General features: G+C 44.8%; 1 protein-coding gene across 4 annotated transcripts in view; it reads left to right on the top strand.

Moving 5' to 3' along the window:
- Window positions 1-19,569, top strand: part of LOC144479440 (tight junction protein ZO-3-like) — a 335,349-nt gene that overhangs the window by 93,233 nt on the left and 222,547 nt on the right. For 3 of the 4 annotated variants that reach the window (XM_078198106.1, XM_078198105.1, XM_078198103.1), the window contains exons 15-21: window positions 654-749; window positions 3,100-3,182; window positions 4,678-4,888; window positions 6,786-6,886; window positions 8,796-9,053; window positions 12,067-12,107; window positions 14,349-17,788. In XM_078198106.1, the coding sequence (XP_078054232.1) occupies window positions 654-749; window positions 3,100-3,182; window positions 4,678-4,888; window positions 6,786-6,886; window positions 8,796-9,053; window positions 12,067-12,107; window positions 14,349-14,466 (908 nt within the window). In that variant the 3' untranslated portion in view covers window positions 14,467-17,788. Of the gene's footprint in view, window positions 1-653; window positions 750-3,099; window positions 3,183-4,677; window positions 4,889-6,785; window positions 6,887-8,795; window positions 9,054-12,066; window positions 12,108-14,348; window positions 17,789-19,569 lie in introns of those variants that run through there. The other variant, XR_013495530.1, reaches the window with a different exon arrangement.

The following is a 19,569-nucleotide window of genomic DNA, read 5'->3' as shown; positions in this document are numbered from 1 at the left end:
AATAGAACAACATCAAGGGCGGAATTTTCCCATCCCACCCGCCACGGGAATCGTGCAAAGGTCCATTGACCTCGACAGGATTTTCCCGTCTTGGGGTGAGCACAACCGGAAAATCTCGCTCCAAATCCTTGACAGTCACAGACCTGTGACAAGTTTAACCCTCACATTCTATTTTCTTGATATACTTATAGTTTTGCACAGTGAACAGATTGGAACTTGGGTTGGTACTTGGGTCAGAACTTACAAGTGCTGGTCTGGAACTCACATCTACCTCTTACTTATCTTAACTGTAATGTTGAATATCAGTTAGTGCATTTTCTGATTCACCAATTGAGTTTTTCTGAAAGACAGATTACATTAATCCAGCACAGTATCAGTCTTGCAACAACAGCAGTACTTACAACAGTCAGTCAGCAGATTGGAGGTCCAAGTCTCATTCTAGTGACCTGCACTCATACTCTGTGTGAATAGGGCAGTGGTTAGCACTAGTTTAGTGACGGCAGTGGTTAGCACTAGTTTGTCTCACTCTCGGTGGAGGCAATGCTGCCTGAGGTGAACTAAATGGGTATTATATCCACTAAACAAAATATGTATTTATTTATTAATCTGGAATGGATTGACTTTGTTTTAATAATCTGATGTCTTTATTACAGCCAGTTATAAAAGACCTGTTGTGATTCTTGGACCAATTTCGGATATTGCTACTCAGAGATTGGCCAGTGACCAGCCCGACCTGTTCGAATTTGCCCGTGAGTATTCATAGAATCATGGGATAGAATTATAGAATCCCTACAGTGCAGAAGGAGGTCATTCGGCCCATCGAGTTTGCACCAACTCTCTGGCAGAGCATCTCAGGCCCTATCCCCATAACTCCATGAATTCCCCTAACAGACACATATTGGGACACTAAGGGGCAATTTAGCATGGTCAATCCACCTAACCCACATATCTTTGGAGTGTGGGAGGAAACCGGAGCACCCGGAGGAAATCCACGCAGACAAGGGGAGAATGTGCCAACACCGCACAGACAGTTACCTGAGGCCGGAATCGAATCTGGGTCCCTGGAGCTGTGAGGCAGCAGTGCTAACCACCGTGCCACCCATCTCGCTCTTACTTTAGTTACCTGGAAATAGAGCTACCTTTGGTCGTGATGGATTGATTGCTTTTAGCTTTTGAGTTCATTTGGACAGATGCATTCTTGCACTTGTGTCTTTAGGTTAATTCAGCTTTCCATTCTTCTAAGACGCATGAAATGAGAAGCAAGTGTCAGCTGTTTGGAAATGAAATAAAGGTCAGAGTTGCGACCAAAAGGCATTTCCTATTAGAGAGAGACCTGCTGTTTCTGAATGGTGGCACAGTGGTTCGTACTGCAGCCTCACAGCGCCAGGGACCCAGGTTCAATTCTGGTCTCGGATCACTGTCTGTGTGGCGTTTGCACATTCTCCCCATGTCTGCGTGGGTTTCCTCCGGGTGCTCCGCTTCCTCCCACAGTCTAAAGATGTGCAGGTTAGGTTGATTGGCCATGCTAAATTGCCCCTTATTATCTGGGGATTATCTGGGTAAATACATGGGGTTATGGGGATAGGGCCAGAGTGGGATTGTTGTTGGTGCAGGCTCGATGGGCCAAATGACCTCCTTCTGCACTGTAGAGATTCTATGATTCTATAGACAAACATGCAAAATGGCAGGTAGGAAACAATGAGTTGTGTTTCCTGGAGGAGAATGATTAAACGCTTCCCCTCACCAATAGCCACCCAATCACCTTAAGAGGAATTAAAACAGAGACAAAAAAAACCCCAGGGCGTCAAAGAGAAAAACAATTTGGAAACTTTCCTCTCCGATCCCCTCAGACAATCCAAATAAATCCCGGGTATCACACTCGCCATGCTGATGGTAGTTGGTAAATTGTGTAGCTTTTACACAATGTGATCTCTACCACAACAGAAGTCAGCTTTTTTTCCATATCCACGTATCCTTATGCTCAATGTCCACTGCTCGCCGGGAAAACCGCCCAACACCTACCCTATTCTCACCCTTGTATAGTTTACTTTTGGTCTTCCCCATTCTGTCAGACCGTTGGTGCGTACTAAATGCAGCCCTTTCGTCATTTTATACACTTCTATCAGATCACCGATACTTTCACCCTTTCAGAGCAATTTAGGGCTTTGAAGATGGGGAATTATTCATGTGCCTCTCTCTGAACCTTTACTGAGACTGCCATGTCATCCACCATGTGAGTGAAAGTCTAACCAATGCCCTGCACAAGGAGAGACTGGTGTCCTTTGACATGTATCGAATAGTTCTATGAATGCAACCCGATGCTTAGTCGTAAACTTAGAGTGATCTGTGAACAATAACATCTGGAACTTTCTCTGATACTGCGGAAGCTGGAAACCGGAAATAAAAACAGAAAATGTTGGAAGGACTCAGCAGGTCTGGCAATGTCTGTGATGAGAGAAACAGGGTTAATGTTTCAGGTCAAATACCTTTTTTCACCCTTTGAATAGACCTATTTTCCCTTGACCGATTTCCGTATTGTTCCCTGTAAATGGTGAGAATGTTGTGTATCTGTCCTCCCTACACCCATCACATTGCATTTGTCTGGATGAAATGCTATTTGTGGTTACTTGTCCCATTCCTCCACCCCGTCGCAATCTTTTTGCAGAGAACTATCATCCTGTACATGCCTTTACACAGAAATACTTCTCCGTTTGAGCGTGCGGAATGTGCTTTACTTTGTAAAAATCCAAGGCTGTGTCCCAAGGGAATCTAATGTTCTTTGAACTTTGTACCATGCCAAAGTTTAAGATATTGGTTACTCCCAGTCCACCTTCAAACATACCGCATAAATAACCACTGAATAAAAAAGAAAAATCTTGCATTTATATAATTCTCAGGATGTCTCAGAGTGCTCCAAATCCAATGAATCCCATTTTGCATGTCGTTAGGTAGGCAGGTGTGGCTGCCATTTTGCACACAGCAAGATCCCACAATAGTATTTGAGCTAAAAGACCAGGTTATCCATTCACATTCATTGTTGCGTTATGATCATCGTGGATGTCCTGAGCTCTCACTAATCCTGCAATGTGTCCGTTCTAGAAACTGTACAGAGGAATTCTGAAGAAGTGGGATCATCATCATCTGTCATCAAACTTGAAACTGTGCGGCTTATTGCTCAGAAGGTGAGGTGAACTCTGACAGTTGTGTCAATCGCCTATTAGTTGAGTTTCTCAATAAGCAACCCAATCAATAGCTCTTTAGATTAATGCACGACTGGGGCAATATGGACCAGTAAAGTCCCAGTTTGGCCTGAGTTAGTTGATCCCCATCTGGACAGCAGTGGGAGAGTATTACAATTAGCCTCAATGCTTAAAGGATTAGAAAGGGAGCAGAATTCACCACAGCAGCCAATTCAGTATTCACAAACGTGGACATCAGTGAGCATTAGAGAGAAAATACTGCCTCTCGTCGAGGACTTCATTAAAAGGGGGCAAGAACTTAAACTGAGAGCTAGGCCATTTGGGTCAGAAATTAGTTTTTCAAGCCACGGGTAATGGAGATCTGGAATTCTCTCCCCATAAAACTGTTGACATTGTCGCGGGAGCATTTGGAAATTTAAAATCTGAAATTGTTAGGTTTCTGTTAGACAAGGGTATTTATTAAAGGTTACAGAGTCAAGGCGGGTAGATGGGGTGTGGATATCGATCAGCCACAGAATCCCTACAGTGTAGAAGGAGGCCACCTACTTCGAGTCTGCACCAACTCTGCGAAAAAGCATCGCATCTAGGCTCACCCCCCACACTATCCCCGTAATCCTATGCACTTAAAATGGCCAATCCACCCAACCTACACATTTTTGGACTGTGGGAGAAAACTGTAGCACCCGGAGGAAACCCACACAGACATGGGGAGAACGTGCAAAATACACACAGACAGTGACCCAAGGCCAGAATCAAACCTGGTCAAAGAACAATACAAGGCACAGGAACAGTCCCTTCGGCCCTCCAAGCCTGCACCGATCTTGTGTTCCTAACTAGACCATCCGTTTGTATCCCTCTATTCCCTGGTCCCTGGCACTCAGAGGCAGCAGTGCTAACTATTGAGCCGCCCTTGATCTAATTAAATGGTAGAAAGGACACATGGGGGACAGTCTTGGCTGTGATGCCATCTGTGGTGAATAGCTCTCTTATTTATATTATCTTACAGTGCAGAAGGAAGCCATTTGGCCCAACGAGTCTGCACCGACCATAATCCCACCCAGACCCTATAACCCCAAGCATTTACCCTGGCTAGTCCCCCTGACACTAAGGGACAATTTAGCATGGCCAATCCACCTAACCCGCACATCTTTAGACTGTGGGAGGAAACCCACGCAGACACGGGGAGAACGTGCAGATTCCGCACAGACAGTGACCCGAGCCCGGAATCGAACCCGGGTCCCTGGCGCTGTGAGGCAACAGTGTGCCACCGTGCCACCATGCCGCCCTGAACTAAATTCTTATTATTTAAGCATACACTTAGAGGAGAACCATTTTGGGAAGGTACTGGTGGTTATCAATGCACGTGGAAGTACAATAAAGCGAGAGTTGCAGAAAATAATCATTATTTAAAGTGGCCAATAAGGCAAAAAGCTGGAGGTTTCTGTTAAAGTGACCCAAATTTCAATTGAATTTACAGAATAAACATGGACTGCTTGATATCACACCTTCAGCCATCGAGCGGCTAAATTATGTCAAGTGGTACCCCATTGTGGTCTTCTTCAACCCAGAGAACAAACAGGAGGTCAAAGCCATGAGGCAGCACCTCTATCCTCAGTCAAGGAAAAGCTCCAAGAGTCTCTACAACCAGGCTGTAAAGCTGAGGAAATACTGGTCTCATCTCTTCACTGGTAAACACTTCAGCTTCGAGTACACCTGATACTTTGGTGAAATCATTTTTCAGCTGCTTCCTAACATTGGTTGATTTGTAAATATATTTTGTTGTTTCCGCTCTTCAATACCTGGAACTAGTGGCTACATTTGATCTTGTTAAAGTTTAAAGTTTATTTATTAGCCACAAGTAAGGCTCACATTAACACTGCAATGAAGTTACGGTGAAAATCCCCTAGTCGCCACACTCCGGCGCCTGTCCCGGTACACTGAGGGAGAATTTAGCATGGCTAATGCACCCTAACCAGCACGTCTTTCAGACTGTGAGTTTAACCACCATGTTTCACGTAATGTGGTGACTCTTGTGTAGAACTGAGTTCAGACAGGCACCAGCACAAGGGACAAGCTGTTCCAGGAATTTGGGTGTGATGTTATCATATTCTGCTGCTTTGTCACATTTCAGGCCCATTCATTCTGTCTCCAGTACGGAGATGTTGAAGAGATCAGGATTGCCTTGTTCAGCATGTTGCTGGTGGTGTTCTTCAGTTTGTTATAGCTGATACATTTTATTTTCTTTTTCAATGGTGTCCACACCACATGCAACAGATGATTGGCACTTGGCCCAGGGTAACCAATGGACAATTTAATGCTGGTTATTTTTGGACAGTGCCAAGGCGGCGAATCAAGTTCCAGCCTTTCCAATGGGCATGTGTGAGATTGAGCCATGCTGTCCTTTCCTCCCCAATGGCGCGACGCGCAGCATCGAAAGATTGGATGAGGTGGTCTGCTGGATCCAGATGATTCAGATTCCTTTAGGAATGCTGCACTCTCTCCATCAAGGCAGGGGATGTAGATGGGTCGATAGCCACAAGGGATGGCAGAACCCTTGCGAACATTAACATACAGAGAGATCTCAAAGATGTTAGCTATGAGGAGAGGTTGAATAAACTAGGATTGTTTTCACTGGACAGAGGCTGAGGGGAGACCTGATAGAGGGCTACAAAATTATGAGAGTCATAGACAGGGTGGATAGTCAGAGGCTTTTTCCCAGGGTGGATTACAAGGGGGCACAGGTTCAAGGTGAGAGGGAGAAAATTTAAGGGAGATGTACGGGGGAAGTTTTTCACACAGAGAGTGCCTGGAACATGTTGCCAGAGGAGGGGGTGGAAGCCGGCATATTAGCAACATTTGAGAGGCATCTGGATGGGTACATGAATAGGAAAGGAATAGAGGGATACGGACCAAGTAAGGGCAGAAGGTTTGTTTTCAGTTTAGTTACGGCATCATGATCGGCACCAGCTTGGAGGGCTGAAGGGCCTGTTCCTGTGCTGTACTTTTCTTTGTTATTTGAATGATGATAACATGGAAAGAAGGACCTTCTTTATCCTGTGATTTTGCACATGATCCCAGAAGCACTGGTGTCTGTATGGAGGGCCCGGCTGAATAGCAACCACTGGCCAGCTGTTATTCTATTAAACCCTCTCCACAGGGGAACTGCACAAGAAAACTAAACATGCAAACACTGCCTTCCCTGGTTCCTACAATCACTCGGCAGAAACTAATCATTATGGCTCGATTTTCCATGTTTTCTCTTTTCAGCCTTGCTTGTGTCCTGGGCATCGCCCTGCGTTTCTCAGACAAAACCAGAAAGGATCTTTTTGTGAATTTCTGTTGAGAGCTCCTGTCGATGATGAATGTGGGTGAGTCTGCAGCGCTCCCTGGCTGCAGCGCTCCATCCATCACTCTGACACATGCTCACCACTCTCCACGACCAATGGAGCCTTACAAAGAGGCCTCTCTTGTGCCATACTGGACTCATACAAACTCCCAGTTTGTCCCCACACAAGTCCAAGTCGAACCCATAGTCTACTCCAGGTAGCTTTGTGAATAAGCACCTTCTTTAATTTTTCCCCACAGGTACAATAAATCTGAACTCTGGTTCCAGCGCGTGGTACGAAGCTTTGAAAGCGACAATCAAGGAGCAGCAGACTCAGGCTGTGTGGTTTCCGGAAGAAAAGGTGTTTCTTCTTTCTCTCTTTGAAACTTCCAGTCATTTTATTCCATATCATTCAAAAGGTCCCGATGTCACCGGTATCATCAGTGTGTTCCAATTCTTCAGGAGATTGTTGTTTAAGGTGGTTGATTTTTAGCTTCCTATGTCAGACCATAGTTGGTAACTATGCCACTTGAAACTGTACTGAGCCAAAACACCGGGAGGGCCTGGGGTTCTGCCCTGAGTTACCGGATCGCTGGGTGTCCGGGGAAAGATTCTTCCCACAAAACAAATTGGCAAAAATTGAGGTTTTTTTAGTTTATTTATTAGTGTCATAAATAGACTTACATTATTAACACTGCATTGAAGTTACTGTGAAAATCCCCTAGTTGCCACACTCTGGTGCCTGTTCGGGCACACTTGAGGGAGAATTTTCCGGGTGCTCCGGTTTCCTCCCACAGTCCAAAGATGTGCGGGTTGGGTTGATTGGCCATGCTAAAATTGTCCTTAGTGCCTTGAGATGTGTAGGTTAGAGGGATTAGCGGGTAAATGTGTTGGGGTATGGGGGTAGGGCCTGGTTGGGAGTGTGGTCGGTGCAGACTCGATGGGCCGAATGGCCTCCTTCTGCATTGTCGGGTTTCTATGGTTCTAATTTAGCACCTAACCAGCACGTCTTTCAGACTGTGGGAAGAAACCCACCCAGGGCAGAATGTGCAGACTCCACACAGACTGTGACCCAAGCTGGGAATCGAACCCGAGTCCCTGTGGCTGTGAGGCAGCAATGCTAACCACTGTGTCGCCCCATATTTCATGGGGAATCTTTTCCAAAGGAGTTTGTCGAAAATATACCAAAAAAACTTCATTGTATCACTCTTAAGTTCTTAAGAGCACTACCAAGACACAAAGTTTCGAATGCCTTAGAATGGTGAGATGGTGGCGGATGCGTGGGGGTGTGGAGTGGGAGGGTGAGGTGGAATTAAATATTGCTTGCAGGAGCAGCAGGGATATTAAAGATGTGAGGATGAAAAATTATTCTACAGTTTTGCTTTATTACTGTCGGAATCCATGAATATTTATTTTGATCTTCTCCTCAGACGATTAAATGAATGGACTGCAGACAGTTAAATAGGGGTAGGAAGAAAAACACAGCAAGACTGACGTTTATATAGAGCTTTCCACTACCTCTGGACATCTCAAAGCACTTTGCAGCCAATGAAGTATTATTTGAATCATAGTCACTGTTGCAATGTGGGCAGCATAGCAGCTAATATACACACAGCAAACTTCCACAAATAGCAATGGGATAATAACCAGATTTCTTTCTTGTGTGATGTTGATTGAAGGATAAATATTGGCCAGAACACTGAGATAACAAGGGCAGCACGGTGGCCCAGTGGTTAGCATTGCTGTCTCACAGCGCCAGGACCCGGGTTCAATTCCGGCCTCGGGTGACTGCATAAAGTCTGCACGATCTCCCCATGTCTGCATTGGTTTCCTCCAGGTGCTCCGGTTTCCTCCCACACTCCAAAGATGTGTGGGTTAGGTCGATTAGCCATTGTAACTTGCCCCTTAGTGTCTGGGGTATGCGGTAGCAGGGATAGGGCCTGGATGGGATTGTTGTCGGTGCAGGCTTGATGGGCCAAATGGCCTCATTCTGCCCTGTAGGGACTCTATGGTTCTAACTCCCTTGCTCAGAATGGTGTCAAAGATTATTTTACACCCATCTGACCAGGTCTCAGTTTAACATCTCGGTTGAAAGACAGCTCCTCTGACTGTGCAGCACTCCCCTCGCTGGAGTGTCAGCCTGGATTAGAACTTGAACTTAGAATCTTGTAACTCAAGAGATGAGAGTACCATGGCTGACACTGTAAGGAGTTGGAGCAGAATTAAAAGGGCCAAGCAGCCTCATCTTATTCTGTACTTTATGGTTTCAGGCTGAAGAAACTGGAACGGAAGACCTGGAACTGCTGAACCGATCGAGCAGCATGAGCATGGATTATCTGAGCTGTGATGAGAGTCGGGCAAACAGTGATTATGAGGACACAGACGGAGAAGGGGGAGCTTACACAGACAATGAACTGGATGAAAGGCTGGATGAGCCTGCAATCACTAGGTCTTCGGAACCAATCAGGATTGAAGCACCCCAAATCTCCACGACAACAGCCCATGCAACACCAAAGACCTACTCACAGGTATTGGAAGCGGTCGATGATTTAAAAATCACAAAAGGGAAACTTGGGTTAAATAGAACTCCCCTTGAAACTCTCCTGCCAAAGAAGGCACTTAAAGGAGAGACCGTTTTGGCTAGATCCGTTAACCGTATATTCACAATAACTATTTTTTGTTTTTGACCAAACAACGTTTAGTTCTTGTCGCCAGGTACCTTGAGAAGGAGGCGGGTCCACCTCAGAGACCATAAAATGAAGAGGGAAAAACAAGGGAGGAACTTAAAACAATCAGGATTACTGGAGAAAAAGTCTCACCAGATTGAAAAGTCAAACTCGTAACTCCACTATTCAAGAAAGGAGGGAGACGGAGAGCAGGAAACTGTCGGCCAGCTATTCCAACATCTGCCATCAGGAAATAGTTAGAGTCCATTATTAAATAGGTAGTATCAGGATATTTAGTAAATCGTAATACAATCAGGCAGAGTCAACATGGTTTTGTGAAAGGGAATTTGTGTTTGACAAATTTATTAGAGCTCTCTGAGGAGGTAATGAGTAGGGCGGGTAAAGGGGGACCAGTAAATGTCATGTATTTGGATTTCCAAAAGGCATTCAATAAGGTGCCAGGAAAAGGTTACTGCACAAGAGTTTGGTTTTGGGGGTGATATATGTGCATGGATAGAAGATTGGCGAACAGACAGCAATGGAGAGTCAAGATAAATAAATGGTCATTTTCAGGTTGGGAAACTAGTGGAGTGCCACAGAGGTCGATGCTTATGCCTCAACTTATTTGCCATCTACGTGAATGACTTAGGTGAAGGGACACACTGAACTGTAGCCAAATTTACTGACAATACAAAGAAGGGGCGGCACAGTGGTTAGCACTGCTGCCTCACAGCACCAGGGACACAGGTTCAATTCCCAGCTTGGGTCACTGTCTGTGTGGAGTTTGCACATTCTCCCCGTGTCTGCGTGAGTTTCCTCCGGGTGCTCCGGTTTCCTCCCACAGTCCAAAGATGTGCAGGTTAGGTTGATTGACCATGCTAAATTAACCCTAGTGTCAGGGGGATTAGCAGGGCAAATATGAGGGGTTACGGGAATAGGGCCTGGGTGGGATTGTGGTCGGTGCAGACTCGATGGGCTGAATGGCCTCCTCCTGCACTGTAGGGATTCTATAATTCTTTAATTCTAAGTTATGGGGAGAATACAAAGTGTTAGCAAAGGGATGTGAATAAGTTAGGTGTGTGGGCAGAATTTGGCAGATGGAATATATTGTTGGAAAATGTGAGATTGTTCAATTTGGCAGGAATAATAGTAAACTGAATTTTATTGAATAGAGAGAGGCTGCAGAAAGCTACAGAATAGAGGGTGCTGGGTGTCCTTATCCATGAATCACAGAAAGTTAGCATGCAGGTACAGCAAGTAATTGATTTCATTTGATTTATTATTGTCACATGCATTAGTATACAGTGAAAAATATTGTTTCTTGCATGCTATACAGACAAAGCATACCATTCATAGAGAAGGAAATGAGAGAGTGCAGAATGTAGTGTTACAGTCATAGCTAGGGTGCAGAGAAAGATGAATTGGAAGACAAATGGAACGTTGACCTTTATTGGAAGAGGGAGATGGAGTATAAAAGTGAGGAAGTCTTGATACAACTGCACGGGGCATTGGTGTGACCACACCTGGAATACTGTGTATAGTTTTGGTCTCCCTATCTAAGTAGAGATACACTTGCATTAAAAGTGGCTTTGGGAAGGCTAACTGGGATGGTTCCTGGGATCAAGGGGTTTCCTTATGAGGGAATGTTTGAGCATGTCGAACCTATAGTCATTGGAGTTTAGAAGAATGAGAGGTGATATTATTGAAAGATACATGATTCAGCGGGGGCTTATCAGGATACATACTGAGAGGATATTTTTAAAACTAGGGGGCACAGTTTCAGTATAAGGCGTCTCTGATTCTAGACAGAGATGAGGAGGAATTTCTTCTCTCAGGAATTTAGCCTTTGGAATTCTCTTCCACAGAGAATAGTGGAGGTGGGATCAGCAGTTACGAGAGGACACAAGTTAAAAGTGAGGGGTGAGAGGTTTAGAGGGGATTTGAGGAAAAGCTTTTTTACCCAGAGGGTGGTGACGGTCTGGAATGCGCTGCCTGGGAGGGTGGTGGAGTTGGGATGCCTCACATCCTTTAAAAAGTACTTTGGCACATCATAACATTCAAGGCTTTAACTTTAAGGTCACAGGTCATGCTAGCATGTAAAATTCTCATTATTTTGATTTTCTAAAAAACAACTTGCACTTTCACATTCTTTGCGCTGGCAAGTGGGATTAGGTGGGCAGTCAGGGCCTTTCATGCGTCAGTGCAAACTCGTTGGGCCAAAGAGCCTCTTCTGCACTGTAGTATTCTGTGATTCTGTGTAATTCTGTGATTGAATATATTCAAGGTTGAGTTAGATAGATTCTTGATTGATGGGAGTCGAGGGTTATGGAGGCGGGCAGGAAAGTTAAGGCCACATTAGATCAGTCATGATCCTATTTAATGGCAAAGCGAGCCTGATGGGCTGAATGGCCTTCTCCTGTTCCCATATATATATATTATGATCTTAACGCAGAACAATAATTGGAACCATGTAGTAGCTCAAGGTTTGTTTAGCCTCTTAAATATGAAAAGCATCAACTTAACCTTTTTGCCTACCAAACTGCAAATATTAGCACGAGGATCAGAATAATCCTCCCTGAAGCTGCTCGTGTAATTCTGTACGATCTCCAACAAGGTTCATTGAAACCTACTTCCTAAACTGTGGCACCAGGATGCTGCTACACTGCCACAGCGCGAGCACTTAGCAGTGGTCCTGATTTTGGTCTTTTCAAGGAATAGTGGAAGGTTCTATCTGTGAGTCTGGTTTTCATAATGAATACAGGAATATGGACAGGGATTTCACTTTTCTACAACTCAAACTATTCAATGTAAACAACGCTCAAGTTGCTGTCTTTGGTACAATTGCTCCAATTCAGTTTGTTCGTTTGTTCCACAGGCCCAGCCTGAGGGTCAGCAAAGGGATCCTCATTTCTCAAGGTGAGTGTTTACAGGGATCCTCTCCCAACGCACTTTATTACAGGAACTTTTACTGCACAGGTTTCAAAACCTTGCACAGTTTTGCCTGGGGGAGAGATGCAGTGTAGTGTTAACATCACTGAATTAGTGATCCAGAGCTCCAGGCTAATGCTCTGCAAACATGAGCTCAAATCCCACCATGGCAGCTGATGGAATTTGAATTCAATCAATAAATCTGCAAGTGAAAAGCTAGTTTCCATAATGGTGACCATGGAACCACTGTCGATTGTTGTAAAAACCCATCTGGTTCACTAATGTCCTTTAGGGAAGGAAATCTGCCGTCCTTACCGGGTCTGGCCTACATGTGACTCCAGCCCCACAGCAATATGGTTGATTCTTAAGTGTCCTCTGAAATGGTGTAGCAAGCCACTCAGTTCAAGGGCAATTAGCCATGGGCAGCAAATGTTGGCCTTGCCAGAAATACCCACATCACATGAAAGAACAAAGAAAGAACTAGGAGCACCTTTGCTTCTGAATCAAAAGATAGTGCATTTCAACCCCCTACCTGTTTGCATATTCTGGGACTTCACTGCATCAGCAAAGGTGCCATCTCCTTCAGATGAGATGTTAAAATAAACTCCAGCGTGTAGATTCCATGGCACCATTTGGAAAGTGGCAGGGAAGGTATTTGTTCTCAACCAGCCATCCATTTGGCAACTGTTGTGAATTCAGGTCTGCATAGATATTGTCTTGGGTTCAGTGGCTTCAGCCAATCTCTGACTGTGTCCGACTGTCTTCCTTTAATGGGAGTTGTCTCACCCACACCTATCTGTATCATCAGATGATAGGAATATACTGATCGGATCTCCTTGTGATCTAGACCAGGTTAACCATGTCTTTATCCAATATCTCTGAAATTAGACTGAGCTAGATAAAATGAAGCTTGATGAAACATGCAGGAGTAACAGATATGATCAGGGCTGTTTAACCATAGAATCCCTACAGTGCAAAAGGAGGCCAAACATTGAGTCTGCACCAACTCTCCGAAAGAGCATCTTACCTCGACCCTATCCACATAACCCCACGTATTTACCCCACTAATCCATCTAACCTACACATCTTGTTACACTAAGGGTTAATTTAGCATGGTCAATCCACCTAACCCCCTGCACACCCTTGGACTGTGGGAGGAAACCGGAGCACCCGGAGGAAACCCACACAGACAGGGAGAACCCTGAGGTCAGAATCAAAGCTGGGTCCCTGGCGCTGTGAGGCAGCAGTGCTAACAACTGAGCCACCATGCCGCCCTAATTCAATTAGTTCACACAAAATAAGGGACTGGCACGAATACATCAAACTCATTGGGTCGTCCTACTTAATTTACACTGAATAATCCGTCGTGTCCTGCCCTACACATCAGGACAGAGCCACCCTTCCTGATGTACCCTTCTTTACCTGACACTGCAGCTTCCCATTCTCAAAGGGCCTCACTGTCTCCCTGGTTATCTGTGTCCTGTTCTTAAAATTCTCTTCCTCTTGTGTCAAGGATCACATCCCCTTCACACATCAACAGAGCCTTTCAACACAATGGTGGAATTTTCCTGTCCCGCCTAACACGGGAATCATAGCGGGCAGGGTCAGGACCAAGCAAAGGTCAGCTGCAGGATTTTCCAGTCTTTGGGGGGGGGGGGGGGGGGGGGTGGTGTGTGGCCGGAAAATCCTGCAAAATGAGTGTTGAATAGCCAAGCTAATAAATTGCTTATTGGTTAATCTCTGCAAGCTTCCAATTAGCACGTCTTTTATCTGGGAGCATTTTTTTGGAAAAACTTGTGAAAATACACATTACTTTAAAAAACCTAGCATGAAAATAAATTTATTTTCCAATTCCTTTTTTGTGAGAAATTGGACAAAAAAGCTCCAGAAGTGTGATTGGGAGCAAAAAGATAAACAGACGAACTGGTCTTCAGTTTGTTTGTTGGATGTTGCTCTGTGCCCATTGGCTGTTCAGAATGTGTCGACACAACAGTCGCCGCACTCCAGAATAATTCACTGATTCTGATAATGTGGCGTGAGCAGGTTATTTAGATAAGCAATGATCTCTCTTTATTGACAGTTACATGGGTAAGATGGGGATTGAGGGATATGGGCCAAACGCGGGCAATTGAGACTAGCTTAGTGGATAAACCAAAAAGGGCGGCGTGGACAAGTTGGGCCAAAAGGCCTGTTTCCATTTGTAAACCTCTATGACGCTCTCTTTTAAAGGCTGAATGAACAGGATCTCAATGCAATCAAGTCCAGGCGAGATCTAATCTACAGTTCAGGTGAAGATGAAGATGAAGATGATGATGATGAATGGAATGGACCAGCCACCGAGCTCTAAGCGCCGTCCCATCAAACCACCACTCCCGTGATGGAACAGTGTTTAAGCCAAGCAAGGACAGTTTTGCTGCTCTCAAACATTAACCAAATCTGTTTTAAACTTCTTCATAAATGATTTTTTAAAACACAAACATGACATTGCTGCACCTTAATTGTAAACCACTCCCACCTCTCCGTAATCAGGGAAGAGTTAAGTGCTTTTGGCCTGTACGATAGCTCACCTCCCCATTGATGAATTAATACATCATTCAGTATAGTGCATGCCTGGATGGTTCCACATTCGATCTCTGGTCTGTGTGGAATTAACTGATCATTGAGGTGTTTTTTTTGGGCACCAATTGGTTTTCAGCCTCCCAAGCCCTGGAGGAGAAAGCAGCCAGGGTTACTGTGTTGTTAGCTATCTAGCAACTCCTATTGGAAGATTCCCATTTGTGTGACTATCACTTGCGCACTCTGTTGATTTCCCAGACCAATCTCTGAAACTGGGACTCTCCGATTTTTGTCTTTAAAAATAGAGCCATCTTCGTAAATCTTTTTGTACACATTTTTTATTAAAACCCAATGAACTCTAGAATCACAAGTAGTGCTGTCAAGGTTCTTTTTTGAAGGGTTCTGGTTTTTCTTAACCAAGTAAGAAATCTCATAACACCAGGTTAAAGTTCAACAGGTTTATTTGGTAGCACAAGCTTTCGGAGTGTCACTCCTTCTTCAGGTGTGTGACTCACACACACCTGAAGAAGGAGTGACACTCCGAAAGCTTGTGCTACCAAATAAACCTGTTGGACTTTACCCTGGTGTTGTGAGACCTCTTACTGTGCTTACCCCAGTCCATCGCTGGCATCTCCACATCATTTTCTTAATCAAGGCAGACATTTCTGCTGGATTTAACTGACTTGTTTCTGTGAAATGACTGTAAGTAATAGACCAAGTTGTTTGCCTAATGTTGCATAATAAAGATGTTCTTTTAGGAATGATTTACTGAAAAACTCCCCAACATACTAATAATTCTGACTATGCCCCCACTCTCCATCCAGTTGGCGGCAATGTGCCCCAGATGTCCCCAGGCTCAATTTCAATCCTAGTGTACCGGGTGTTTTATACAGACGTGTGTGTTGCTGGCAAGGCCAACAGTCGTCGCCCATACTGAACTCTCCTTGAGAAGGTGATTGTGAGCCAACTTCTGGAAGTGCAGTCCATTGTGGTACGGGTACACCCACAATGCTGTCAGAGAATGAGTTCCAGGATTTCGACCCAACAATCCTGAAGGAACAGTGATAGATTTCTGAATTAGGATGGCGTGAGACTTCTCGGGGAGCTCATGGATGGTGATGGTGTTCCCAAAAGTTGGAACACTACAGTTCAGTTGGTCCTCAGTATCTCTATGCTAGGTAGGCTCCCACTTTAGCAAACCCCTTCTGGAGAGAGCGTGTCAGGTGACTGAAGTGAAATAAAAAGAGAAAATGTTTCAGGTAGAGTAGCACCTGTGGAAAAAATTAACAGTTAATGTCTGAAGTGACGGAACACATTTTAAGCAAGTAGAGAGGCAGGGAACAAAAGGGAAGGTGTCTGACAGGATGGAAGGCAAGAAACAAATGACAAAGGGATGATGACGCAAGACAAGAGCAGATGGCGACAGTTCAAGAAATAAAAATGAATTATAGGAGATGTAAAAGATATACCAGAATCATTACCAACAACTGTGACAGTTGTAAGGGGTGGCACAGTGATTAACACTGCTGCCTCACAGCGCCAGGGACCCTGGTTCAATTCCAGCCTCGGAGTTTGCACAGTAAGGAGTCTCACAACCCCAGGTTAAAGTCCAACAGGTTTATTTGGTAGCAAATGCCACTAGCTTTTGGAGCGCTGCTCCTTTGTCAGGTGAGTGGGAGTAAACCTGTTGGACTTTAACCTAGTGTTGTTAGACTCCTTACTGTGTTTACCCCGTCCAACGCCGGCATCTCTACATCATGTGTGGAGTTTGCACATTCTCCCCGTGTCTGCGTGGGTTTCCTCCGGGTGCTCCAGTTTCCTCCCTCAGTCCAAATATGTGCGGGTTAGGTTGATTGGCCATGATAAATTGCCACTTAACATCAGGGGATTAGGAGGGTAAATATGTGGGGTTATGGGGATAGGACAGGACCTGGGTGGGATTGTTGTTGGTGTAGGCTTGATGGGCCAAATGACCTCCTTCTGCACTGTAGATTCTATGAACTGGTGTCTGAAAAATAGGGGAAAGGTTGAGATTGGAAATTGGTGAATTCAGTGTTGAGTCCAGAAGATTGTAAAGTGTCTAATCAAAAGAAGAGGTGCTGTTCCACAAGCTTCACTGGTATCGTATACAAGGTTGAGGACAGAGGTCTAAGTGAGAGTGGGGTGGTGACTGCAGTAACTGTGAGGCCCTTGCAGTCAAATAACCGACTGACAGTCACAGGCTACAAGAGTCAGTGCCCAAGGAACTCGACTCTAGCGAGTCAGTGCATTGAGGAGAGAAAGTGAAATAGGTTTGGCCCCAGTCTCTCTCTGGTGGGCAATGGCAACTGCCCCTAATTTGGTATTCAGCTATTATTTTCACTCTGATGATGTGGGGAATGCTGGAAAGTGCATGTCGGAATGTCACTGTCGATCTCACAGAGCAAGAATTGAAGTTGGGACTTTTTAATTCTCGCTGAGTTTTGCAATACAGCCACCTAATCCCTTTCACATATATTTTTTAATGAAAAGTGAATTCTAGAATTACAAGTAAACTGTGACTACACCCTTTGTCCAATGGGTGGCAATGTGCTTGGGGAAAATTCCAGCATTGATCTGGGCCTTAATATTTGGCAGGTCCTCAGTGTCTCTGAGGCAGTGAGGAGCACACTCCGAGGTTAGAGCTGACAGATATAATTGGAACAATATGAAAAGAGAACTACACAGTGCCTTCCAGCTGTTCTGTACCTGATCCAGGAGAACTCAATATTCACATACTTGGTGCCTGAAACCAGTGTATTCCATTACCCAGCACCTTGAACACAAAGTTCACAGATCAAAAGTTACAATTATGTCTTTCATCTGCCCAGGAGGGTGGGCAGAGTGGAACTCCAATTGCTGCTTTGATTGTGGCCTGGAGAAGTTGCTATTGAATCACAGGCAGACGCTGCCATCAATCCTTGCCTCGTAGAAACAGGAGCTCCTCGTCTTAACTTCCCTTCTTAAACAACTATTTTGTAAAATTACTGATATATATATATATGTATTGCAGTAAAATATGTATGTTTTTACTATATGTTGACTTGTTTCTTTCTGGTGTTTCCCATCGCTGTGTAACTTTTACAGACAATTAACAAAGGCTCACCAGTCCTGTTTATTCTGGTTCACTATCACGTTCAGGCACATCAGTCATAGGCTGCTCTCAATGCTCTGGGACTCAGGATAAGGGCAAACAACCAACTGTTCTTTTCCCTATCTAAAAGCAAATTACTGCGGATGCTGGAATCTGAAACCAAAAGAGAAAATGCTGGAAAATCTCAGCAGGTCTGGCAGCATCTGTAGGGAGAGAAACGAGCTGACGTTTCGAGTCCAGATGACTCTTTTGTCAAAGCTCAACTGCTCTTTCCCCCTCCTCTTAGATTGCTAACTCTCAATGGCACCAGTCACTCACCCAAACCAGATGTTTTTACACGAGTAACACCACTGCCTGAGTAAAATTTGGAACCCAGCTGAAAACCTGGCAGCCACTAACTGCTGACGCTAACCCGGTGGGGAGGCTCAGCACCTTTGGGGCCTATTACTTTTGGAGTTGTTGAGGGGAAGGACACAGCATGTTGGGTCGTAAGAGATCATGGGGCAAATTTTCCCGTTCCGCCTGCCATGGGAATCGTAGTGAGCGAGGGGGCGGACCATGGAAAGGTCCGTTGACCTTGGGCGGGATATTCCAGTTTCGGGATGAGCGAAGCCAGAAAATCCCACCCACAGTTCTCATTTGAGATTGCAGAGAGTGACAAAATATGGCAAATTACCCAAAAGTCTTCCAAGCAATAAAACCATGCAAGTCGAAAGAGAGCAAAGATTTGATATGAATGCAATACTCACCCCACCCCACTTCCGTATCCCATCAAAATAGTAAGATCCCCTTCAGAAAGAACGCAGTCAGAGTTTAAATATTTGCCATGTGTTTTTCAATGTACTTGATCTCTCCCGGCCCAAGCCTGTGTTGCTTTGGTCACTTGGTATAAAGTGGTTTGAAAATCTAATCAACATTCCAGCATCGCCTTAAGTTAAAGGACTTGGGCATGCAGCGTCTGTTATTATTTAACTCATTTCCCAGTGTCGGTTTATATTGCTCAGGTTAGACAACTCTCCCTCTAGAGTTTCAATGGCAAACTGCTCAGGTTTTGGTTCACCAACACCCAGCTGGTTGAGGGGCCGAATGGCCTGCACCTGTTTCTGAATCTGTATGTTTCATGGGGCATTGATATTCAGTGGGCACACCATTAATTGTAGTATATTGTTTCCAATCGCAATATGCATTATTCCACCTGTTCCCTACCCGTACACATCAAGCTGTACTCATTGCTAAGAATGCATTCCATTATTAGGGACGATAGAAGTTCATTCAGGAATAATATTCATGTGTATTCGGCCGGCAAAGGCACATCTTGAGGGTTGAGAGGGCTGAGGACAGATGCCAGAAAAGAATTTGTTGCATGAAGGTGCAGTAGGCCACTAGGAAATGTGGCTGAGGCCAGGACACCAGCCATGCACGGTGGCACAGTGGTTAGCACTGCTGCCTCACAGCGTCAGGGACCCAGGTTCAATTCCCAGCTTGGGTCACTGGCTGTGTGGAGTTTGCACATTCTCCCCGTATCTGCGTGGGTTTCCTCCCACACTCCGAAAGACATGCTGGTTCAGTGCATTGGTTATGCTAAATTTTCTCTGTGTACCGAACAGGCACCAGAGTGTGGCGACTAGGGGATTTTCACAGTAACTTTATTAGTGTTAATGTAAGCCTACTTGTGACTAATAAATAAACTTTAACTTTAATGTTTGGGGAAACCGCTCCCGATGTGGTTGGAATACAGTGGTGCTGATAGTCTGGAAGGCTTTTTCAGATTAAGTGCTTGTG

The sequence above is a fragment of the Mustelus asterias genome, chromosome 26, assembly GCF_964213995.1.
Source record: "Mustelus asterias chromosome 26, sMusAst1.hap1.1, whole genome shotgun sequence".
Classification (NCBI taxonomy): domain Eukaryota; kingdom Metazoa; phylum Chordata; class Chondrichthyes; order Carcharhiniformes; family Triakidae; genus Mustelus; species Mustelus asterias.
Note: the sequence above shows the minus strand (reverse complement) of the source record. Positions and strands in the feature narration are given on the sequence as shown.